Source organism: Austrofundulus limnaeus, unplaced genomic scaffold (genome assembly GCF_001266775.1).
Source record: "Austrofundulus limnaeus strain Quisiro unplaced genomic scaffold, Austrofundulus_limnaeus-1.0 Scaffold60, whole genome shotgun sequence".
NCBI lineage: Eukaryota > Metazoa > Chordata > Actinopteri > Cyprinodontiformes > Rivulidae > Austrofundulus > Austrofundulus limnaeus.
Window position 1 is genome coordinate 511019 of NW_013952462.1, and position 26134 is coordinate 537152.

General features: G+C 41.0%; 2 protein-coding genes across 5 annotated transcripts in view; both read left to right on the plus strand.

Annotated features, from left to right (window-relative positions):
• Window positions 1-5171, plus strand: part of LOC106518347 (protein unc-13 homolog C-like) — a 10604-nt gene extending 5433 nt beyond the window's left edge. Inside the window, 2 exon segments of the mRNA XM_014009608.1 lie at window positions 3147-4281; window positions 4283-5171. Of these exon segments, the coding sequence (XP_013865062.1) occupies window positions 3147-4281; window positions 4283-5131 (1984 nt within the window). The 3' untranslated portion in view covers window positions 5132-5171.
• dlgap4b (discs, large (Drosophila) homolog-associated protein 4b) overlaps window positions 1-26134 on the plus strand; it is a 128144-nt gene that overhangs the window by 81957 nt on the left and 20053 nt on the right. For 3 of the 4 annotated variants that reach the window (XM_014009631.1, XM_014009629.1, XM_014009630.1), the window contains exons 2-5: window positions 401-447; window positions 21936-23187; window positions 23281-23495; window positions 25634-25769. In XM_014009631.1, coding sequence (XP_013865085.1) covers window positions 22009-23187; window positions 23281-23495; window positions 25634-25769 — 1530 coding nt within the window. In that variant the 5' untranslated portion in view covers window positions 401-447; window positions 21936-22008. Of the gene's footprint in view, window positions 1-400; window positions 448-21935; window positions 23188-23280; window positions 23496-24795; window positions 24945-25633; window positions 25770-26134 lie in introns of those variants that run through there. The other variant, XM_014009633.1, reaches the window with a different exon arrangement.

The window sequence follows — 26134 nt, forward strand, 5'->3', positions numbered from 1 at the left end:
CTTAATTTTCCAGTTAAAATATATATTTATCAAATAAAATCTAATTTTACAACTAATCATGGATCCCTTTAATAGTTCGGGTAATTTTAGAAATGTGCAAAATTTTGGTGTGGTTGTAGCTTAGAGTTGTTCAAAACCCATTTTCAAGATATTTGCCAAAAACTTCCGCTTTCATTTTTGGAATCAACATTGTTTCCTCCTTTAAGGAAGGCTTTTAAATGAGCCTGTTGTTTCCATGCTGCACAGCAGACACTCATCCTCTACACTGTCTGAGTTTTCATATAATTACACACTTGGTTGTATCTTAAAGCTCAGGGTTACCTCTTCCACAACAAGTAAAGCATGGCACGGCTGTATGTCAGTATCACCTATTTAACAGAGTTTTCTGTGTCTCTTTAAGGACTCTGCCCCCCTCGGATCAAGACCTCTGAGAAATGAGCTGCCGATGTAAGTCCTTCAGCTTACCACAGGCCTCAGCTGGTAATGCTGCTTTTAATTTAATTAAACTGACTGAACGAGTGCACAGATACTTCTGCACACACAGAGCGACAGAGCCTCGAACCTTTAACCTTCACCTGGCTTCACCTCACCAAAGCAGCTGGGACAGGATTCATCTCTGACACAGTTTATCAGGAACTAATTGTTATTCCGAGCTAACACGGTGAAGCCACATCAAAAGAGTCGCCACTGGAAAAATTTTAGCTTTCAGACGCTGATCTTTACCTCCGTGTTCTGCTACGGACTTGCCACTTCTGGTTTAAGTTGATCATCCTGAGTGCAAGGAAAGGCTTAAGGCTTTATTAATTATGGATGAGGATGTGAAACTTTTCATTGTGTGTTTTTTTTTCTTTAGACTCTGCAGTGTTTTCATCAAAGCCCTGGTAAGAGTGTCTCTCAGTACATCTGGAAGCTGGTGTTGAAGTTTCGAGGCTGAACAGGATAGCAAAGATAAAAGACGAAAGGGCTTCACTGCAGATATGAACAAAAATATTTTCTTCCCAAATGTTGAACCTGCATCAAACTCATTTTTATCTTCAATACAAACAGATTCTGACCTGATCTTGCATCAAGTTACCGCTGGTGTATTTGAACTCAGAGGCACAGTTTTCAGAAAAGTACCTTGGATGAKATTTATACACAAGATAATAGAAAATTATTACTGACATTTCTGGGATCATTATTGTACCTTTAACAGATGTTCTGTAGGTAAAGAGAAAGAACACATAAATATTAGAAAGACCCAGGCTGCTCAGCAGTGGGGATGTTTGTTGTCTTCTTAGTCAGGAGGTTAAATGCTCAGCTTTCAGTTGGTSTGCGTGTATAAGCAAGATATCTCATTTAATCACTGAACAGATTTTTATGAAACCTTCAGAAAGTYATCACTGGATTTACAGTAACTTTTGGACTTATCTTAATTGAAGATGGCTGCCACAGTCAACAGACCTGAATAAACACAAAAACGGCKTTACCTCAGAGCTAGTTTTACAGATATTGATCTAAAGTGCCATGTGGTAGTAGCTGAGAGTTATTCATATCACATATGGATGCTGGAAAAGGGTCAGCTGGAGGCAGATGATGTACTGTAGTGACCCCCCAAAAGGAACAGCCGGAAGATGATGAACGTCACAAAAACTTCAACATGTTGTCACAGGCTGCTCATCTTTATGCTCATCACTCCCACAGTCCTGACCTCATATTTATTTTCATGAATCCTGATCAGTATGAGTTTATAAAATGCAGCCGCAAAGGATTGTGGGACGGAATAATCTTCTTTCCTTTCCATAAAGAATAGTTCAGAGTTTTCTATGCTAAAGGAGATAATAAAGGAAGCGTTAAAGCTTATTTTTAWATCGGAAAATTCACAAAGAGGGTGGTCGCCAATTCTAAGAGTAATTTTGCTTAGTCATGAAGCTTCTTATGCTAAAATAAAAAAGTAAATAAAAACATTATTTGATCATTTTGACAACATTGCAGGAAACAGAATCTATTTTTTGTAGCTAAAAGCTTCACTGTTTCTCTTCCTTTGAGTTTGACCATCTCAAAGAGCATATTCTATTGAGTTCTCTTTTTGAAACCACAGTCAAGCTGCAGACTTTAAACCCAAAATAAGCTGAAAGTGACCAATCTAAACTGTAAAACCAAGACTGGAGAGGTGATCTGCAGTTTCTCACACTCATCTTAGATGCTCCCCTCACCAGTAACCTGAAGGCAAGTGAGTGTGTCCACTTTATGCCTGAATGAGTGTGCCAGTGCTCACAGGATACCAGAACAGTCAAATCCTAGTGACAAAAAAGATTGATTTTCAAAAGTCTAAGCTGCTGYTCGTTTTCTGCTGCATTTAACCTTTTTTTTTCTCACCGAACCTTTACTGAGGGGAGCTGACGACATTGAATCTTCTTGCTATATTTTTGCACCATTTAGTCATTTAGATAACTGGTACTCACTTTTTTACTGTAGTGTTAGGAATATTTTATCGTAGTTTGAGCAAAACTATTTCTAGCCCTGGAGAAAAGAAAAACTCAATAATACAGCTTCTTTAAAGGGATCCATGATTAGTTGTAACATTATACCTTATTAATAAACATACATTTTAACTGTAAAATAAAGACTGTAAAAATACTGTAGGCTGTTTAGTTTTTATAATTTTTAAACTAAAAGTTTAAAAATATATTAKATGGACGGGGCCATTTTATTTACAKGCAAAGCATTCTGGGTAAATGATGACGTGGATAGGTCCTTGGTGCAAGGCTGCTAGCGAGCTATATCCACCTTGAAGGTTAATCTTGGATATTTGATGATCGACTCTTAAATGAAACCAGAGAGCGTTGACAGAGAGGAGAAGGTAGAAATGACTCAGCCTGTAACTGAAAATATAGATGGAGGACAACAGAGCTGCTTCATGGAAGAAGAACCTCAGCTTAGCCTGTTAGCTTTAGCATTAGCCCCGATGCTATCACCATATATATGTATTAGCTCAGTGCTACACATTCTCCTTTCGTCACTGAGGTCCTCCATCCACATGACAGAGAGGGAAACACAAAAATGACAGCCTGCAACTGAAAATATGGATGGAGGACCTCAGTTTAGCTTGTTTGTCGCGCTAGCACCGGGCTAATACATATAAGACAATATAGTGTCGGCGCTAGCGTGAAGGGGTGTGCACAAGGTTTACAGGCCAAGGATAAAACCAGCTCCAGCGACCCGTATGTCACCGTCCAGGTGCGTAAGACCAAACGCAGGACAAAGACCATCTTTGGCAACCTCAACCCTGTGTGGGATGAGAAGTTCTACTTTGAATGTCACAACGCGACTGACCYCATAAAGGTGCGCGTCTGGGACGAAGATGATGACATCAAGTCACGGGTCAAGCAACATTTCAAACGCGAGTCGGACGATTTCCTGGGTCAGACCATCATCGAGGTCCGCACGCTCAGTGGAAAGATGGATGTCTGGTACAACCTAGATAAAAGAACTGATAAGTCTGCAGTATCTGGTGCCATCAGACTGAAGATCAGCGTTGAGATGAAAGGAGAGGAAAATGTGGCTCCTCCTCACYGCCAGTACACCTGTTTACATGAGAACCTGTTCCACTACCTGACCGAGGTYAAGAACAGCGGGGTGGTGAAGATCCCACAGGTGAAAGGGGACGACGCGTGGAAGGTCTACTTTGATGACGTGTCTCAGGAGATAGTGGATGAGTTTGCCATGCGATACGGGGTGGAGTCCATCTATCAGGCTATGACGCATTTCTCCTGTCTATCTGCCAAATACATGTGTCCTGGTGTGCCAGCAGTGATGAGCAACCTGCTCGCKAATATTAACGCTTACTTTGCCCACACYACTACCACCACCACAACCACCGCCTCTGCTTCCGACAGATTTGCTGCCTCTAACTTTGGGAGGGAGAAATTTGTCAAATTACTGGATCAGCTGCATAACTCATTGAGGATCGACCTTTKTAAATATCGGGATAACTTCCCTGCAGGAAACCCAGAGCGTCTCCAAGATCTGAAGTCCACCGTTGATTTGCTTACGAGCATCACCTTCTTCAGGATGAAGGTACAAGAGCTCCAGAGTCCACCCAGAGCCAGCATGGTGTTGAAGGACTGTGTGAAAGCTTGTCTCGACTCTACATACAGATACATTTTTGACAACTGTCATGAACTCTARAACCAGCTTCTTGACCAGAGCCGGAAGCAGGATCTTCCCAGAGAGGAGCAGGGTCCATCCATCAAGAACTTGGACTTCTGGCCAAAACTCATCACTCTCATGGTGTCTGTAAATCGATGAGGACCGCACAGCCTACACCCCAGTCATTAACCAGTTTCCCCAGGAGCTGAACGCGGGGAAGATCAGCGCTGAGATCATGTGGAACCTCTTTGCCRAGGATATGAAGTATGCAATGGAAGAACATGATAAGCATCGCCTATGCAAAAGTACTGAATTCATGAATCTTCACTTCAAAGTCAAATGGTTCCATAATGAGTARGTACGTGACCTACCGGCCTTCAAGGATGTTCCACCTGAGTATTCTCTGTGGTTCGAGCCATTTGTCATTCAGTGGCTTGATGAGAATGAAGACGTTGCCATGGATTTCCTCAATGGAGCCCTTGAAAGGGACAAGAAGGATGGATTTCAGCAAACCTCGGAGCATGCCCTCTTTTCCTGCTCGGTYYTGGATGTTTTCACTCAGCTAAACCAGAGTTTTGAGATTATCAAAAAGCTGGCGTGCCCAAACCCACAGGCTCTGGCTCACTTCATGTGCRGCTTCGCGAAGACTATCAACAAAGTTCTTTTGCAATATGCTGCAATCATTTCCAAGGACTTTCCATCACATTTGAGTAAGGAGAAGGTGCCCTGCATCATTCTCAACAACATTCAGCAACTTCGTGTACAACTGGAGAAGATGTTTGAGTCGATGGGAGGCAAACAGGTTGTTGTTCCCACRTTTACTCCAACTCAAGYAGGAGAGCCTAAAGCTCACCACCAACTTACAGGCTGCGGTTTTGATCCATTCTCTCCATTCCCCCAGCTGCCATTGCAAAAGCTTCAGAGAGGATTTTTTTCAGTTTGTGTTCTCAAATACTCTCCGATCCTTCCAGCTGTGACTTCAACTGAGTTTGTGCTGTAATCTAACTGTTTGTAGATCGAAACCTGGATAGAAAGAAATAAAAAAGAAAAAAAAAGGGAAATTTATCTAGAAGCAAAAGTAAATCCTCACTTCCTCATTGCCACACTGCACACACAGCTGTTGCACCTAAACATTTAGTTTTCTCTCTTCAGTTTACTTCAACTTCTATATCAAACACACACACACACACACACACACACACACACACACACACACACACACAGTGAGAGAGAGAGAGAGGGATGTATTAGCATACAATTACTGACACTGTTGCTGAAATGGACCACATTAAGGAACTATTCATGCACGCACATTTCCTATTTTTATTTTTTATTTTTCCTCCTTCAGAGTCCGAGGAAGTACCAAAWGGAATACTGCACTTTGGAGATAATAGGAAGCTCCAACAACTGGTCTCTCTGTCTCATAACACCTCTTTTTAGCATCTCCCTGGGGTGGGAGATTACAGTATGTAGAAGGCATCACACTCACAATAGAGCATGCCGGGGGTGTTTGAATTGAATCTGGAGGTTGCGTTTGACACTGGCTCTTGGACTTGAAGTATGCACAAAAGCTGTGTCGTTTGATGACACGTTAATCATACGACGCTCACCGAGGCGGGATAATTTCATACTTTCCTCTTTYGGTCAAACGAGTAGCTTTTTTTTGTTTTGTTTGTTTCTTCCCAGAAGAGGGGGAATGAAGATCAGATCAATGAAACGGAAGAGCAGAGAGGACGCTTCCACAATACTGATATAACATGACGATCAAAGCTGCGCCCGCTCGGAATGAGAATGTAAAAAGGAAAGCAAAGCGGTGCTGGACTGCTGTGATTGATTGCTTAGTTTTCAGCCGTCTTCACACAGAAGGGGAAGAGACTCGGGCTATTCCCCTGAATCACAGCAGARGACTTCTATTATTACAGCCTGTTTTTGTCTGTTGCAGGATAAATCCTCTGCTGGTACAAACCCAGTTTTGTGTCAGAGCGCTCTGGTTGTCCTARACATTGAGCAAATTACTCTCAAAGAATATGTCAGTTTATCATTTCATCTGCTAAATTAAAACACAATTAAGGAACGTTGATTTCACCTAYTGAAAAATCGCGTTACCTCTAAGATTGGTTTCCACCAGATAAATAACTCWGTTCAAGGCATGGATACGTTCTAATCTATTAAAATGAAACTTAAACACGCAACATGTTCACTTTTAATAGACCGTTTTAAATGTTTACTTTATTCTGCTATCTCAGGCCTTGTTGTGGAAAATTTGCCACCATTATTTCAATTTTCTTGCTTTCTCCAAAAGATCCTGTGTAAAAAGAAATAAAAGCATAAATGGGTAAATTTGTCGTCCTATGGCAATTTGTCTTTTCTTRTTCGTACGCATAAGTGATAATCGTCAATACGACAAAGAAAATGTGAATGACAGAGAGGGAACAAGTAGATTTTTTTTCCTTTTTTTTTCATACCAAGCTATGGGCCAGTCTGAATAACACCAATGTGGATTGTTGCCGTCTTAGAATAACTCCAGTCGCCAATAATGGTTTATGCAATCACGATTWTATTTACCTTTTCATTGCTGTCAGTTTCACATTACATGGATAATTACATGGAATTCTGTGGCTATTAGTGAGCACAAATAGCAACCAGCGACATTAGCATAGCTGTAGCACTTCTGTGGCAGCATGAGGCGCATCCAAGGTCAGAGGACTTATTGAAGGTATTACTGAGTAATTTGAAACAGACAGCAGTAAAAAAAAGTTTTAAAATAGTGGTTTAATAAATAGTTCTGAAATTTTTTAGATTTACGTTATTTTAAGGCATCAGCAATCCATTTGTGTCTTCGTTTTTTAGGAATAACCCATAACATGTCACTCCGGTCAAACTCTAATCTCTCCAAACTGAGGGAAAACGCCGTCAGGTTTTAAGAAAAATGTTGTCATATTTAAACTGTTATCATGCCATCCTATTACTTTTCCTTATGCAGACGGGAGTTTTGACTTCAGGGTGCATTCAATTACACCTCGTAAATGCAATCATCAACACAAAATAGCCTGTTGTTAAGAAATAGATGCAGAGTTATCAAGTTTCCTGAGAAGAATCCTGAGACCTGACGACACTTTTTGAGACTTGAGGATGTCCTAAAATGTGTACACCGTAGAGGCGGCTCCAAAAAAAGTATCAAATCCACATCAAGATTCCTTTTTACATACTCCTACTTCAAATATACTGAACTGTTCCTTCAATGGCTATAGAATGATGGCTTCATGCAGAGAGCCAGCAATGGATTATGCTTTAATGGAAGTTGGAAACGTCTTCAGCTTTGTCTGGTGTTGAAAACTCTCCATCACTGTCACTTGACTGTCAGGAGTGAATGACGGCTGTGATCAGACAACTGCATGCAACCTGGACTAACTGCTCACATCAGAGAATATCCTCCTGTCTATTGTGAAACATAACTGTCCTAGTTTAGTTTTTTCCTCTCTTTCCTTCTGCGTATCGAGTTGGTAACATCCTAGCCCTGGGGGAGCATGTCAGATCCACAATTCTACGGGTACCAACACATAAACAGACCCATTTCACCTACCCAGAAGGAACCAATAGCATTTATGTTGTTCRAGTTTCAAAGTTTTTTTTACACATTCACAAAGAACAGGAAAAAGTCTAAATGTTACAGAGTTCGATGAAAGAGCTTTAAAGAGTCGTTGGAAGAGATCAAACTACATGATTCCAGAAATCAAGTTAAATGCAAAGTGAGTTTAAAGTTTTGGTGAGTTCAGACGTATTGTGTGAAAGCTGAATAAGTCCTTTGTGATAAATATGGATCATATGGCAGTCGGAACATTGTGACAGGAGTGTAGTTTTCTGCAGATTTAAAACTTACTCAGCCGCTGAGCATGGTGACAGCTTGATAACCAACTGGAWGACGAGGTGAAGATAATTCTTTCTCTCAGCCTGAATTATAATCCCCACGGTGTTTCTCTGAGCTTGTTCTGAAACACCAACATTGGTTTAATATGTCAATAGCCTGTGTTGATTCATTCTCTTTCAGCTTTATCATACTCCGATTAGCACAAATGCAGTAAGTTTTAGCAGGAATATGTAAAACACTGTCAACAAGGTTAGTTTTARCAGATTTGTTGTAGATTACGAACCAGGGAGTGGGCAAAGAACTCAAAAAGGCTCGGAGCAAAGAATAAACTGATTTCTTAAACAAATGAAAACACTGACGGAACAGCAAACAAGAAACTTACCAGGAAAATCTTGACAAGGAGACAAACCAGAAATGAACCAACAACAACAGAAGGCAGGAGATGGAATATGAAGAGAAACTAACGAGAGGTAATGAGACACACCTGGGGAGAGAACCCATATCGGGTTTTATCCGGACAGTCTGAACAAATCAGATTTCTTTCAAATCGAAACCAGGTCTTTTTTCAGTARGTGGCACTGAATCAGATACATATCTGATGTTTTTTAAAGCCACTGCAGTCTGAACACTTGTGTCACATTTTATCTGACTTTTACATCAGTGAGATGGGCGTGAACGGATTGTTCCATATAATAATGATAATAACAAAGTTCATTTCTTTCGTCTTTGTTATTTTAATTTCCCATGTCCTGGATGACTGAGGATCCTACTAAATCTTTACTGAAGTTACTGGATTGATACTTTAGTTTTAACACGTTGCTCCTTTTCAAAAATAACATGCCTCACCGGAGCAGAGTCAGAGGCAGGTTCAAATGTAAACAGTGAACTAAAGAAGCATGTCAGATAATTACATGTTTTGTAATTATACCCTATCCGTCTGTTACCTGCTCTTTCCACTCCTACTTGTCACTTCACAGGTGTTTGTCATTTCAGGTCAGTAGTGTCTCTGTAATGTAACTATGTGTCAGTAGGGTAGCTCTGCACCGAGTGCAAGTCTTGGTTTCCCCAGTGCTTTTGGCTGCCATATTACRGATTTATCTTGATTAAAACATTTTATGTTTTTAATTCCTTGAGTTCTTTGTGTGTTCTGTGTTCCTTGCCGGTAAATAAAATAAATAAAATTAGATTTGATCAGACATGCCTTAGAACAAATCTGTATTTACCAAAAATAGAGTTTTTGCGATTCTGTTTTTCCTCACTAAAAACTCAGCTTGTATGAGTTAACAGGTGCAATAGTAGCAGAAAATTGCAGTAATTACWAATTTTGTAGCATAGGCCTTGATCTTGGTTATATTCTTCTGTCAGCACCTGTTTTGAGTCTGTTGCGCCAGTTTTTGCCAATTCTTGTCATGTTGGCTTGCGTTTCTGTCCGTTTAAAATTAAACATTCTCGTTTTACATCCTGATCCACCTGCCTCTTCTTGCCAAACCTGACACAATCGGTGATGTTACAAGTCCAGCTTTTTAGCGTAATGGCTGTTCAGTTCAATTTTCCAGCCAAAACTTCCTTTGAGTGATTAAATCTTTTAGTGTAATTAATTAAAAAAATATATCTTGCCAGAGTCAACAACTGATGCTGTGCACATTTTGTAACAACAAGACCAGTTTCCTCGTCAAAACTCTGAAGTTTCGACAGTATTGTGCAGGGATTGTATAAATTTGTGTGTAAAGTGGGAGTGATAAAGATGATCAGCAAAGGCACGCTTAAATAAAAAKAGTACCTGCTGTGCAAGTCAGTGASTTAATYTATGACCCCATTTTCAAAAAGTCATTTTAATGGGCCCTAAATCTGTAATCAGTATATTTTCGCTCGTGATATAAAAAGTCACATGTGCTTGGCAACAAAATACTATGAGATACTGCAGCTCATATCTATTAAACATCAGAATGAGGTGCTATAAATTGTGTTTATGCAGCATCTCTGCTTTTCCTGCTGCCTCCATGGCTGTTATGAGGCAGAGGCTCATCTCTGTGCCATTGKCTGCTGAATAGGTTGACAGATTGCCATTAGAGTATTATTGTGAAGTCACATAAGGGTTTTGACACATGAATGCATTTCTGACCTACATGCCGTCCAGCGAGGACCCCTTGCACTCCCACCCACCTCCATCTAATAGTGACCCTAGCCAACTGGAAATATTGTATTTTTTTAAGATCTTTGGAGGACAAGGCTGTGTGCATGTTTCTAAACAAAGGACTGTGTGTCAGGCCAAGGGCATTTTTGAACTGGTGGCGTTTTAAAGCTTATCCTGGAGGGATTTATGTCAATGCTGCAGTGGATCATAAAAGACCGGGAGTGACGGCTGCTCAGCACTTGTACACGTGCTCATAAATAGAGCATGACTTTACCGAGGTGACCAAATAAGCCTGTCAAAGTGCTTCATCATAAATAAATAAATAAATAAATAAATAAATCTTTACTGTAACTTGTAGGTTTGGGGTAAAAGATTTACAACATGGCTGAATGTTGACTGAATTTCTAATTTCCAAGCTGACTGATGTGATTTGTGTTGTTTGCTGTCTCATAAGCAGCAGCTGCCTTGAGCTGTGATTTGATGTGATGGGCTGAAATAACACAAGTGTTCAAAGTGAAGGCTTCAGTGTGGCGTATAATGCCCAAACCTTTCAGCATTTGACGAAGATCCTCACTGTAAAGCAGTTTATGGGGGAAATACATTTGCGTGGTGTCTGCTTTAAAAAAAAAAAATCCTGTGCGTGGACTCATAAAGAATATGCAAGTGCCTGGGTGTGGGCATGCACGTCTCTCTGTCTGTTKGAATTAGTCATGTGAATTTGCCCCGAATCCAGAGAAAGTGGCCGCAGCTGGAGCCCACAACCCTCTGTGTGCCTCGCTGTGCACAGCTCTCAGTGGGAGACGTCCCTCTTTTCTTTTTCTCACCGATGAAAATAACGTGGAAATAACACAAAGGAGTACTGGACCATGAATGGAGCGCCTCGAGCTTAAAATTGGTTTGGATTAAATACAGTATGTCACTAAATTAAAAAAAAGAACAGTTACTTCAGGTCATTTGAAGCAGCGTTCTGTGGGATACTGTAGGTATGAACAACTAATGTCTTACCTGCAGCAGATAATAACTAGAGTTTAAATATGACTCGACTGAAGAGATAACTAACTTAAATGAGGACAGAGACAGCTGCCAAACAACATATCTAATCATATAATAAATATGGCTGTTTATTGAAACACCAATAATCCCTTTATATTACTGTCAATTTCACATATACATATATACAGTATATACAAATATATACAGTGATTTAAAAGTGATTATTTGCACTTACATCTAGGGCAGCATGGTACTTCCTGCAGGAATATAACAATTCTGCAGGAATACATGTGTAATATTAATATGTGACATTATGAAAAATTTTGAGTTATTTTTTTTAAATGGCTGTAATTCATTCTGATCTTGGTCCAGCTCAGACTAGCCCTTAGCTTATCATTTGGTCAGAAGTTAACTCAGTTTCTCTAAACGGAGTGCAATCAAAGAGCTGTCCACAACAGGTAAGATATTTATTGTTCACAACCTTTCCACAGAACCCCATTTCAGAAGATCTGAAGAATGGCTTTAAGCCACGGAGTTATACTTCAATATGGCGTGAGACAGCGGGTCAGTGATTGGGTCATTTTGGACTTTTTTTCCTGACAAGATGCGGCGGGCCATAAAATATCKTAATATCCCTCTGCCCTCCTACTGCTCATATAAGTTTATATACAACAGTAATGATGGCTGGATATTGTTTTTTTTTACTCAACAATCAGTGTGTTGGCTGATGAGACCATGGAGGCAAAATTTTTCAACGGTGGTGATGGAAGAAAGACATGAACGCATGCTCACATTCAATAGGATCAAACCAGCTTCTCTTCTAGCTCTTTTTAACTACAGGCTTAAGACAAAAAATCATTTTAAACAAAATAACATGCAGAAAGAATATCTGCTCTGGTCCTGCTCCACAGCGCTGCTTTGCTCCTCATGAACAAACACACCCACGAAGTTCTGACCAATCACACTCTCAGAGCTGCAAGGTCGGCATCACAGAGTTCTGACTGGGAGCAATGTAAACACAACGGCTGTCACCGGGGCATAGCAAGACGGAAGTTACGCAATTTTTGTCACTCAGCAGGGGGAACAATACGTGCGACTCGAAGTATAAAACAAGCTTTTATATTTGACCTTCCCAATGCTATCTTCAATTAGCCATGCTCACAACAAAATATGGGTTTTAAAATTCATCTGTAACATAAAATGAGTGGTTGTCGTGAGTGAAAACTCAGGATGAGAGACTAAAAGTTTTTGTTGGTGAAAAAAAAGGCTTTTGGCAAAGTAATTACAAAAAAAATTGGGGGAGCACAGTTTCCTTTTTGCTAAAACACAGGAGAGCGAAGCAGTGTGAAAATGATGAGTGAATGTGAAGCAGGCGTTAGGGAGGGATGATTACTGAGTCAGTGCAGCTGAGGCTAGTGAGCATATTGAAGGACAGTTGTGAATGATTAACTGAAAGAAAGGATGACTGGTATCTAATGGTCAATGACACGGGGAGTTAAAATTTAGAAAAATATCCGACAGGTGCTCTTTAAAAGCACACAGCAGTTCTAACAGTCCTGTGACTGTACACACAGCAGATTTACACCAAGCTGGGATCAGAAATTAAGCCTCGTTTTAACAGTTATACCCGTTGTTAGACATTCGTGTTTCCAGCATTGATGAGTCACAGCTATGATGAGGAGCTCACCTGCCTTCAAACTAGTTCATTGTCAAAAAATATTTCTGCAAGAACGCACATAAAACATTTTTTGGTTTGACAAAAGACAAGCTGTTACTCTCAGGTTCAACTCAAACACTTCAATTATTCCCTCTCTCTGCTCAGTATATCTGTCAGACTATCATTTTGTAACAATAAAATGAAAAGCTGTAGCAGATTGACAGACATCTTGACATCTCTCTTAACTGAGAGACACACAGGACACAAGGGACTGACTGATATRTTAAAGGTTTTGAAAGAGTTTGAAGTTTGGAAAAAATAGAAATCAATACAATAATTTRTGTGGCGTACCAGTGCATGAAGAACAGCTTTTAGATCCAAGCTGTAGATATCCAAATACTGTGGCTGATGTTGCATATATATATAGTGAAACCTCGAAGTCACATTTCACAGTTTGTGGAATTTTTTCATAAAACCTAACTACTAGTAGTTTGCGATAATCTCCTAAATTTTGTGGAAACTGTAAATACAGTAAATACTGTGCAGTGTGGAACATCTTTTCTCTCTCTCTCATGCTTTTTCATGAGTTTTCAAGGTAAATTATTAAGAATTAATAATTTTTTGGATTTTGTAACATAAACATTAACAAGTGTTCAGTTCCATATGAAAAAATAAACCCAGTACAGTACGTGATGTATGCCCTGTGCCCACGATCCACCCAGAATGCATCTCTGCCACCCAAACACGCTGTAGGCCTTTGCTGGACTGCATTAGAATTTAGATTTATAGCCCAAGCCCGACTCAAACACAACCCAAAATTGGGCCAGGTTTGGGCCGAAATGATATGCTTGATGGTCTGTTTGGGTTTTTGTAGTGCGTTTTTAATAAGCCTACCATAGAAAACTAAACAAGAATGCAATGATTATAGCCGAAGATACCCTCATGAAGAAAAAAGAAAGGAGGAAGGGGGAGAAGTGAAGGAAAACACAACACAAATGTGCATGTCYTGGCTCTGCTCTGCACCTCTCCTATCTGATTTGTTTATAAAAACTATGGTGGTCTAAAAACAAAAGCACTAAAAGCTTACTGTATTTTTTATTCATGTATAAAAATGTAATCTCTAAAGTCATCCATAAAGTTGGGGAGTCATATGGGAGTAAATGCTGACTAATCTTTTTCTACCACAATAAATGTAAATATTTTCTTGTGAAGGACTATAGATATTGTGTTGCAGGGAATAAATGATCATAATTTCTCCCTCTTTCCTCCCACCGTATGTCACGTAGCCTATAGCTCAGTAGATTTACAGCAGGTCTTTCTTCACACAGGAGTCAGTTGGAGGAGGTCAAACTTTTATTTTATTTTTATTTTTTATTTTTGTTAAACCACAGGTCAGAGATGAAAAACGATGTGGATGTCTATCAGGTGCCTGTCTGCAAGCAGCTCCTCGAAGCTGCTCACCTTATTRATTTAACAACCATCTCCCGTTCCTGATCAGGACAGATCGGACCAGACTGTTTTCAGGTGGTCTGGTTCGGATGTAATGCCTTCAGGCTCGGGCCGGGTCAGATTTACTAATCCCGATCTAAGCTCTAGACCGCATCCAGTTTTCATGATTCTCTAAGAACGTAGCCCCCGTGAAAATCAGGGCTTCATTGTACCTGAATACAGAGTTAATCAGTGGATCATTTAATTGAATAACAATTGACTAAAATATTCCATAGCTGCAGCCGTACGGTACACCACATTCCCTCCATGAACAGAATTCAACACCAGAAATAGTTTTGAGGACATGCAAAGGTCCYTCATTGCCATTGTGAGCTGTGAAGTGGTGCCACTGTCTTCCACTGACTTCCTATCTGGCCCACAGTCTTCAGAGATGGGCTAAAATGAGTGGGTCATCTATCACAACAGAGGGAAGAGTGATAAATTTATAGCTGTGAAAATAGGCCAGAGCACAGCTCGGATGGAATAGATAGAATGTAATTAGGACAAGGTTAGCCTGTTTTACTCCCTCTCTCGCTCTTTCTCACAGACACACACACACACACACACACACACACACACACACACATTCAGTGCAGTACACTGTGGCACACATGTTCTGTTTTATATGGTCGTTTTCCCTTAAGATACTGACAAGAATTCAGGGACTGCTAGTATTTGACCTAAACTTGTTCTTTTACCCCTCAAAGTTGAGAACATTTCGATCTCTCAGTCATCCCTGGATGTTTKTCTTCCACATTCTTATACATCACATATTCACACTCATTTACACAGTCACACCTTTTTAATGAACACATGCTGCATCAGACACCATTCGAGGACACACGTTTCCTTCCACCAACACCAATTAACCATTTTGTCTCCTGTAAAAATGTGTTTCTCTCTCAGATAAAATTAAAGGGGACATATCATGTAAATACACTTTTTTAGCTGTTAAATACTTGTTGTGTACTTGCAGTCTCTAGGATTGCAGAAAAGTTGAATTTAATCTCTCCAGGTGCTACATAGATATCTTTATATTCTGTTTGGATCATATTTTACAACKTGTTCAGTTTTCATTTTTCTATGTTTTCTGAAATATTACGCCACAACTACAGTTGGACTTACCAACTACAGTTTRGTCATCTTCATTCTCTTCTTCCAACATGTAAGGCTGGATGGACAAGTCTTCTGTCATTGATATCTTTGAATTAATTTGTAAATAAAAAGTTTCTGCACCGCTCTATAGCTGTAAACGCCCTCTATCCTATTAGAATGGACCACTCTGGAAGCTGGAGGGGTGCAGGGTGTGAAGCGCCCCGTTTGGATTTAAAGATACAGTCTCAAATTGAGTTGTTCTGAGACACACCTCAGAAGGAGTTGGGGGGGGGGAGTTGCAATAAGCCATTCTGCATTGAAAGCCACCCCTGTTCCTGTCTGCCCGACCTTACTCCACTCAAGCCCTGTTTGGGTTTGAATTGAGCAGAGAGCCACCACGATGAGGGCGGGGTCATAATATTAAACACGCGTAATCTTATTTTGTTTTATTTGTGARAAAACACTAATGAGCTACACCAAACTCGAATGAAAAGTACCAAATATTGAACCCGACCATCCAGCAGTATGATGCTTAAGACGAGTGGACAGGATGGCAAAATGGAAAGCTAATGCTAAAGCTTTTCATTGTTTGGTAACTCACTMCTGTTGTTGTGTAGTTAAACTTGCCCGTCCCTTTTCTTCCACTTATCCAGGGTCGGGTCGCAGCCTAAGCAGAGAGACCCAGACTTCCCTCTCCCCAGCCACTTAGGCCAGCTCGTCTGGGGGAATCCCAAGGTGTAGTTAAGCTCGTATGGAAAAAATGTTACAGTCACTGCAAACAATTCACATATAGTTACTCTTATCTGTGTAACGTAACCCCCCCCCATACACACACACACACACACACACACACACACACACCGTCCGTGAACCAATCGTTAGCTGTGTTTCCATCAACGTTTTTAATGCGCATTTTGAAGTATCTCTTCAGAAAATGGAAATGGAAACAGAATGATTCGAAAAAACTTCCTCTAATTTGGAAAAAACCTTCATACGCTCACTTGAGGTGGTTTTGGGTTTTTTTGAAAAAGAGTGAATGCACAAAAGGAGAGATGGCAACACATTTGCCAAATAAGTTCTGACGTAGCGAACATTTAGCTCACATGGTTGATCAGCTGTTCCCGCTGTCTCTCCGGTACCAGTACCAGAGCGACTGCAGTCGCGACTGCAGTCGCGACTGGCAGCAGGACCCTCCTCCCGCTGTCGGCGTCTTCTCAGTTATTCCTGTAATGTAAAGAGAATTGCATTTCTTTCTCTACCTCTCCAGACAGCATGTAAAATCACCAAAATAGTTTATACGACAGAATAAGTACAACTTTCCCGTTAGTAACAACATGTTCCTGATAACTTCTCTCCATTGTCCTGAGATGTGTGGARCCTGTGCGTTTGTGACTTTTACTTCCTGTTTACTACACGCATGCGTCTGACGTAATTGATTCACTTCAAGCCAGTTGATGGAAACATGTCTGATTTGCATTTCTTCGTTTTTTCTTTTTTGTGAAATTTTTTAAAAAATCGCTCAAAATTCAAATTAAAATTGATGGAAACACGGCTAATAAGTAGCTGCGGCAGCTGGAACCACAGCTCTTGAGGTTCCAGAAATTGTGGTGGACCTGGACCATAAGGGCTAATGCAAAAATGCKYAACCTGGYTTTGAGCCCTGGCTGGGCCAGGTGGTGCAAAAACACCTATAATAAGGTGCAATTAAGATCAAAGATAGACCCCTACTGAATGATTTAAAAYTGAAAAAGAAGGATTGAAATCATGTCTCCTTTAAACCTATTGCTRTCATTTTTCTTTCTACYTCCTGTATCCTCCCCTCTCTCTGCCTGCTTTCTGTCTTTATTTTTTCTATAATCCGTTCTCCCCGGTGCTCAGTTTACAACACTTTTACTCATTTTCACACCTCCTCATTCCTTTGAGATTGGTTTCATTTCCGCTCCCGTTGCACACTAGCCACAGCTTTCCTTATTTCCTTTTCTTTCCCCATCCCTCCTCACCTGTGGGTCTGTAAGCATTTGCCTGTCATACAACACGCACACACTGTGCACACACAAACACAAGCAGAGCTGCCCCCTGTCTTCCAGAGCAGTGTGCTAAGCCTGTGGAGCAGATGGGCTCAGGGACTGACTGACTGAGGCAAACTGCCTCCATGTTCTATACTGCTGCTCAGATGAGAGGATGGTGTCCTTTGCACGGCCTCTCATCTAAATCTGGCCTCCCACAGACATGCCAATATAGAACCTGGCAAGTGCTTGACAAATCTGGATGCTCACAGATTACAGCAACACAGCGGCGTCACAATATATTGAAAATTTATTGTTGTTGCAATATCGTCCTGGCAAACGATTGTAATAAATCAGAAACAAACTGAAATGCTATTAGAATATTTGGCAATCAGATGGACCCCCGCCYCCCTAAATGTCTGCAGCCCATTTAGATGTTAGTGGCTGAAGWGCTGAAGCCCATGAGAAGTGTTGTGATGATATTAGAAAAAGACAAATCCAGTTCATAGCGACTGATATCATCACTGCAATCTTTAACGTTATTACAGGAGCATGTTTTTCAAATATTGTGCAGCCGTATATAAAATAAAAGGTTTAGTATTGATGATTCAGTTTGTGAAGGAATTCTGGGGAATGATAATAAACCCCTAGTTAGGTTTGAAGATTTAATTCTATTCTGACAAATAGTTTCGTTCAACTTTTTTATTCCATAAATGTATTTTTATGCTAGTATACTAGTACTGTAGTATTGTGATAGAAAATCACCACTGTGCAGGGTTTTGGTTTTAATTACCTTTTTTTAAATGCTCCAACATTGAAAGGTGTCAAAAAATATAAATAATTTAATTTGTGCAGCCAGTTTGTTTGTTTGCCTCATCTCATTTAATGCCTTGTCTGCCACTCAGACTAATAAAAGAAGAGGGTCTGACTTGTAAGTCAAGAATCGTTGGACTGGAATGTCTCTGACTTGAACTCGCTCGCTCGTGAAATTGAACACTTCCTTATGAAAAGTTTCAGAAAAAAAAGGCATGAAACCTGCAGAAAGCATCCWGCTTTTTGAGTGTGTCGCCCTCTGGTGGTCATCAATGAGAACTYCCTGCAGCTCAGTGACAGAAAGATTGGTTAAGGTCATAAAGTGGACACGATGCCAAACAGACTCCCCCCTCTTCTCCCATCGGAGGAGCAGATGGCTTGTCCCCGGTGCAAAAGGCAGGGAGCTGCTGCCACCAGACGCTCCAAAGACAGGGTGTAAAAATGCACACAAACACAAACACTTAATGGTTTGTTTGGATGTACATGAAGGAGTATTAGTGGAAAAAAATACTTATTTCTGATCTTTTTTCCACCAAGATAATAATAATAATCTGATCAACTGTATTACTTCACGTACACACAGTGCGTCTTTTATTAAAGACTGAGCTTAAATCTTTGATTTTTTTTAATCAAACAAACACTCTCAGTCTGTTCCTGACATTTCCCTGAAGTTGCTGCCTAAACAATTAATGGATTGGGGGCTGCATTTTGGTTTGTCTGCAAATCCAGTTATTGTAGCTCTAAGGACCATTTTTTTATTGGCATGCCTGCTTAACTCGCTCCTAAACTGTTTTATTTTGTTTCGTTGTTTTTTGCAAGCATTGCTTTTTTAAGACACAAAACCAAGACATTAAATTATCTGTAAGTGTTTGAGCATTTTTAAACATTTATAAACACAAGTGTCATTCAGTTGTATCAGTGAGTTGACATGTCTTGACTTCCTTCTGTCTTATTCTATGTGTGATCCACAGTGAACATTAAAAGATGATATCATGAAACCACTAARCTTTGAAAGAGAACACATCATCCGCAGCCTTAATGCCAAAGATTTAAACAGATTTCATATGAACGCTCAGAATACATGTTGGGAATGAGTCTCAGCTACTACCACTCTAGCCTGGTTTAAACCAGACCCTGTCCTTCACTTTGCTTCGTACAAGGGTCTGGACTTGATGCATAGAGAAGTGATTCTTGCAGGAGGTGTGGCCTCTGCTGAAGCATGGGTGTGTTGTCGCTGTGAAGGAGGCTAAGCTAAGAAGCTAAACGGAAATTGCGTGCGCTGTAAACAACCCTACTGAGAGGATAAAAGTACCGAGCCAAACGAGATGGCTGTAAATGAGAGCTGCTGCTTTGTCAGACAAATMTATTTTAATTTGGAAGCCTTATCAACACAGACTGGCTTCATTCACTCCCTCCACTGCCGTGTGCTAAAAGCAGACACTGCGCAGAAAATCAACCTCATTCAAAGCTCCTTCTTCTGTTGCTGATTGGCCCAGGTAAAATAAACTACAAGCTGACATTGCGCAGAAAATTGACGTTCTGTTCTCTGATWGGCCCGGCTAAAAAATCTGCCAGCAAAATCCATCTCAATGGGAGAAGTCCCAGACGGAGCAGGGAAGGGAAACTAGAATTGAGCGGAGCTGCGTAGGAAGGCAAGGGCCAGGCTACGACCACTCCAAATTGTAGCTCAACATCTGTTGTAACCGTTTTGAACTGAGTTAGCTCCTAAAGTTTATCTGCTAAAGATATTCATCCAGTGGTTATTTTATGATAATTTAATAAAAAAAATCTGTCTGCTGGTTCATAAGATATTTTGMTATRYGACAATGTTGACACTAATAGTTAATGCCAAAGTTTTAAACAAAGATCTCASACAYTTTGTCAGTGCTCAGGATATGTGTTTGYGATGARTTCCAGCTACTTTCAAGCACATTTTTAGCTCAYTATTTGCAAAACTGACTAATTCATACTKATTTTTGCTTTTGCTAAGGTCATTTAGCCATGGTGGCAATCTTGAATGGGGTTGACACTGAAGTGCCCCAACGCAGCTTAATAATCCAGGTAGAAAATTTTATAGAAGTTGACCAGGTACTCTGGACTCTCTTCTCCAAGAGACTTCCTCAGTCTGATGACTTACAGGTAAACTCAGCCTTATAAGCAGCATTTCCACATGGTGAACAAACAAAAAAAGGGGACCATCAACCTAACAATCATAACCTGTAATTCCTCAGACTGAAGAAGTCTTTTGGAGAAGAGTCAAAAAGTTTTACCAACAAAGAAGAACCCGTCCAGAGGACTCACTCAAKTTTTTTAGTTGACACCAAAGGTCAATCAGTTGTAGATGTATCTGCAAATATTAATTTCAGAGAGTGTCATTAAATTCCATCTACTGGTTCATGACATATTTTGCTACATTACAAACAGACACAAGTATTACACCATCACCCACCCCGCGCAGCAGTGGGCAATAAATATCAGCCAGCTCTGCTTGTCAGACAAGCCTGCCTCCACCAAACCTATCACTGTCACTTTAAGTCACAGTGCTTGACATATTAAGGAGAGTGCGCCAGAGCTGAGTGGCGTGTCATGATGGGATACAGGACAGTTAGTTAATGTTGTGTAAAAGGATTTAGAGGATTTGACCCTATCGGCAGAGAAGGCGTTTGGAAAATCTATGTTAATGACTAAATGAGTCAGTGTCTGAAGCCTATTAATAATGATAGCATAAAAGCCAGCATTCGATTCAAATGGCGAGGAGTTTTTTTTTCCTCTGCAAAATGCACTGCAAGAAGTGTGGGAAAATAATGGAAGTGCGAGCATTTTGTAAATGTAATGTAACAGGAAAATGTGCTTTTCYGATCAAACTGACCTGAGTGAATGAATGCTGTGTTTTCTTTGCCAAAATATGAAATGTCTTTTTTTTCTTRATGATTCACATTCACTTTATTGTCATTTTGGAATGTATTAACAGCAAGGACTCATTTTTTCTCTCCGATGACAAGAAATACTCTTCTTGTTGCATCACCAGGCAAGCCGTTGCAACAGCTTGACCAGAAAATCGGGGCGATTTACCTGCCAATGCCTGCTACCCACCTCCCACTGGTCAAATCCTTTTTACTGGTTTCACTCTGACAGTGGGCTCATCGTCCTTGGCTCACTGTGGAAAAATACAACAGGAGCTTGGTCACTAGCAGAGATACCCACTGTGGGGAGAGAAATGGATCAGTGGAAAAAGAGAAAAACGTGCTTCTATGTGCTTCTAATTTTAAGAGTTTTCAGTGTTAATGTTAGGTTTAATGGCAGTAAAACTTATCCAAAATCTTACATTTGTTCTTGTCCACAATAATAAAAAAAATTGCACTGATAAATGTTCAGATTTGTTTCCCCATGTATGTGATTAGTCAGAAATAAGGAGATATTTGTTCTCTGTCTGCTGCTGTGCACCACATAAAACGATGGAGTGTCTGTCAGCGATTGTTCTCTTACTGATAATGTATTCGCTGCCCCACAAGCCACAGCTTGTCCTTGTTCCACATGTTGTTGTTTTCCATTTGCATGATATTAGTACAGATGTTTTCTGTAGGAGGCAACAGAAATGTCACTCACAGCACTGTGTTTGCTTGAGTTGTTGTAGTTTGGGTGGAGTGGATGTGTTTGTGTGGCTGAGCTTATTATACCCATGATTGTTTTTATTTGAATTTATAACCAGTCATTTTTGTGTACTTCTGCCTTGTTTATCTCTCTTTCCAGGAATCACCTCAAAGGCCATCTGACATCGCTACTTGGCTTGGAGGTCTTCTAGAGGGTTGGACCTCCTGCCATTATGAAAGGGTTGGGAACCAACCGTAACAGGCACCTGTCTGATTCCTGTGAACCCTCTACTGGCCATTCAGAGGCTCTTTACCCACAGAAGACCAGCACGCTGCCACGCAGCCCTTACTTGCTTAGCCCCACAATGGACCACTATGGCTCCATGGACCCTCGCCTTTACCCTCCAGTCAACCCAGGCTCCCTACCAGCAGACTGCATGCTGCCCCTCAACAATCAGCTGTCCAACAGCAGCACCTTTCCAAGTATCCACTACAATTCCTATGACCAGTCTGATTTTTCACCTCCTGGGGACAGCATTGGAGGGATTGGCACAGGAACCATGGGGACATCTTTGTCCATGGGAATGGCAACGGGTATGGGCATGGCAGGGCTGAGTGGACGCACACCTATGATAACAAGTGGCTCAGCGACTATATCACACCATATGACTAAGAACCAAGCACCTCCTAGTTTGCTGGAGTTTGAAAAGCAGCTACCCGGAGGTCGCGACGGATTCAGCACTTTACAGTTTCACAGAACGTCTGCTGCTGCCAAGCAGCGGACCGACAGTCCTGGACGCATTCGTTACATGCTTCACTCAGTTCAAAAACTTTTTGCCAAGTCTCAGTCAATGGAGAGCCACAACATGAAAGGAAACGTCAACGGGCGATCTACTGGCAGCGGCGGAGGRTCGTCTAGCACCGAGGATGGAGGGAAGCATCATCGCAGAGCCAAAAGTAAAGACCGTGCCACAAAATCAGAGGCAACCAAACGACGGCCAAGGTCCAACATGTCGGGTTATTGGAGCTCTGATGATTTGGATAGCAGCGATTTGAGCAGCTACCATAACTCCATGGCCATGATGACTCTGAGGCATCCTGGTAGCCATGACAGCCAGGGTAAATACATCCACAGTGGCTACAACACCATCAGTTCCTCTAAAAGCATCAATGACATGAAGTATCCGACTCTTCCTGGTCCAGAGGCTAGAGGGGTTGGTGGACTAAGTGGAGCAGGAGGTATGTTAATCAATGATAGTGACTATGTGAAAGGTGGGTCTTGGTCTACGCTGACAATGGGCCAACCAAGACAGGTGATACAGAAGGGCTCAACTACTCTGGACAGGTCCATGCTCAAGTCCAAATCCTGCCAACAGGAACTGACCTGCAACTACCTGCAAGTTGGARGCAGGGTGAGTATGCTTTAATGGTGTTTGAAGAAATCTCCATTTTGTGCATTTACGAGGTGTTTACTGTGGTATTTATCCAAGTAACGATGTTGACAGGGTGATTGGAGCAGCACATTAGGTCGCAGTGGAGGCTTCAATGAAATCCCGTGTCGGCGGATGCGCAGTGGGAGCTACGTGAAGGCCATGGGAGACTTGGAAGACAGTGACGACTCTGAAGGAAGCCCAAAACCCTCGCCCAAAACTGCTGCTCGCCGCCAGAGCTACCTCAGGGCTACCCAGCAGTCTCTGAGTGACCAGCTGCCTCCACGCAAGTAAGAGGGAAAAACACTGAGCTGTACCTGATAATGCAACGTAAGACGCATGTTAAAGATCCAGTTCATACATAAAAARGAACTGGGGAAACCTCTCAGTAATGAAAAGGAAAGTAGTATTCCAGTAAARTTCTGCACGTAGAGGAAAGGAACAACCTAGCTGTCAGAGTGTGCAGAGCGGCTCAGGCACACAGCGTCCATGCTGGGCTTACTCACGCATGGAAGTGGTGTCAGGCTCCCTGTTGTTGTCCACATGCTGGTTACTACCATGCCTCATCTCTGATACATCGTTCTAAACTTGACCCCACGAAACATCAACCTAGATTTAATAGTACAAGTCYTTTACACAATCTGACAGTGACTTTAATTTGGACTCACCAATGGAATCGGCTTRATCACTCTGGCCGCTGGAGAAGGCACCTCATTTGTTTTCTGAGGCACATATGTTGCACAACATGTGATGTAGACGCAGTGGGAGGGGGYACCAGCCTGTTGACATGTCTTACATTTTTGATCTAAGACAACATTAAATAAGCATGAATGACACCTGTCAGGTTTTGTTTTTTAAGGTTAAACGKGTATTAATAATTTATCAAAGGAATCACTGAAGCAAAAACTTTATATAGTCGAGGTATTGTCTTGCATAAAATACATTTACATAAATTTTATAGTTTTTTGAGCTAAATCTTATGAAACAAATCCACCATAATTACACACAGTTAACATACACTGACCATTTGTTATTTGGTTTAGTGGTTGAGCATGCCTAACTTGCATGTTGCTGATTGTAATCAGATTTTAAATGTTTTAATCAAAACTTTGTTTTGGTCGGGAATATCAAATAAATACACAAACAGCCTGTCATTTGCCATATTTCAAAGTACTGATTATGTAACCTAACAGCTTGCCATGCCATTGATTTGAGTTAAACAGGCAAGCTGRTGCATCTGAACAGGAATTCATGACGTTTGATGTAGAATGTTTAGTTAGAAACTTCCTCTGCTTCAGTTCAATAATGTGTGCATCTTTTTACTTGGACGTAGTGATGACCTGTTGCTGATATTTGTCATGTTCTTCAGTTTACCTGTGCCAAACTTCTGCCCCATGACATTTCAGTAGGAGTACATGTACTGTATGTACTGTACATATCTCTGTGAAAATAGGTAGACAGTGAGATCATAGACATCTTCTCCRTTTGCAAACATAAAGTCATTTTTATTCAGGTGTTTAGGTTTGGTTTAGTCTTTAATAAGGCATGATTCTTTAGATGACTAACCCTGATACACCAGTCAGTGTCTGATCATCCAACCTTACTTTCTTCCACTCTGCGCTGATCGGCGCGAGCAGCAGAACCCTGGATTACTCCTTGTTGCAGGGGGAGCTGGACGCCCTGTGGTCTCCACTCCACAGTGTGTCCTCCCTTCACCAGCTGGGCAGGTCAATGAGCAGGTCAGTCARTGGGTCTGTCTGCCTCTTCTCAGGAGGGTGGTGCAAAAAGCTTTTTGCTTTAGACTATTTGTCATCCGTGACTTTGCGCTGCTCTTCTCGGAAAGGCTTTCAGCAGAGGAAACTCCAAGTTTCAGATTCATGTCCTGCTGCTAACAATGGCTAACTTCTCTTAAGCTTGTAAATACCATCTGCTCAGTGCTTCTGGGTTTAAGGAGCATAGCTCGAGTCTCAGAATTTAGGAAATAAGAGGGCATCTGTGTTCACATACCATGCCGTGTTAARCACTACGAACAGAAGAATACATAAACTTTTATTTTTATTTCATTTTGTCTGATTAAAATGGTTCTTTTGCTTTTGGCACCACGATGGCACAGAACACGTACACACCCTGTCTGGCATCACAGGCATTTCATGCTCAGATGCTGTAATGACTGATCCAGGAATTATTTGAACCATAGACTATATTGGGACTTGTGATCATGGATAGAAAATGTGTAAAACTGCAGACTTGATCTCCTGTTTTTTTCTTTCAATTCCTGATTTTGCAGATCAATCATTTTCAGCTCCACATTGTGCTGCTTATCAGTAATGTTGTGAGAACATAAGGTTCATCCTCTTTTCTTTTTTATTTTCTTTTTTTTTGTTTTGTTTTGTTTTTGTTTTTCACTTATCTCTTCGATGTTTTTCAGCTGTCTTCCGTCTCTCAGAGAGATGTCCAGTAACCGCAGCCTGGACAACCTGGACTGTATCGGAGGAACACCGTGGGATGACGACAGCTTCAGCCAGGCCTGCAGCACTTTAGGCAGGCGGAGTTGCATAGAACAGGTTGGTTTTTACTTCAAAAGATAAACTTTACCAAAAAAGAAAATTGTTTGCAACCTCAATAAAAGTACCACCTATCATCTGTTTGACTCTGTTCAGTTTCATTAGTACATCTTTATCTGATCACAACACATCACTTAGCCCTGAGCGCACTTTCTTTTTCAAAAGACCAGATTTTTTTTAAATGCTGCTTTGAGCTGCACCCTGTAATTTATGTTTTCACAGGTTCAGTTGAAATGACTGCAACATAATGAGTTCTGTGTGAACAAAGCCACCCTGTTTCCACCCGTRTTGTGTTAATGTTATTACCCCAAGATAAATGAGTGGCATTAATGGTTCTGTTTCATCCACTAACAGAGCAGCTATTA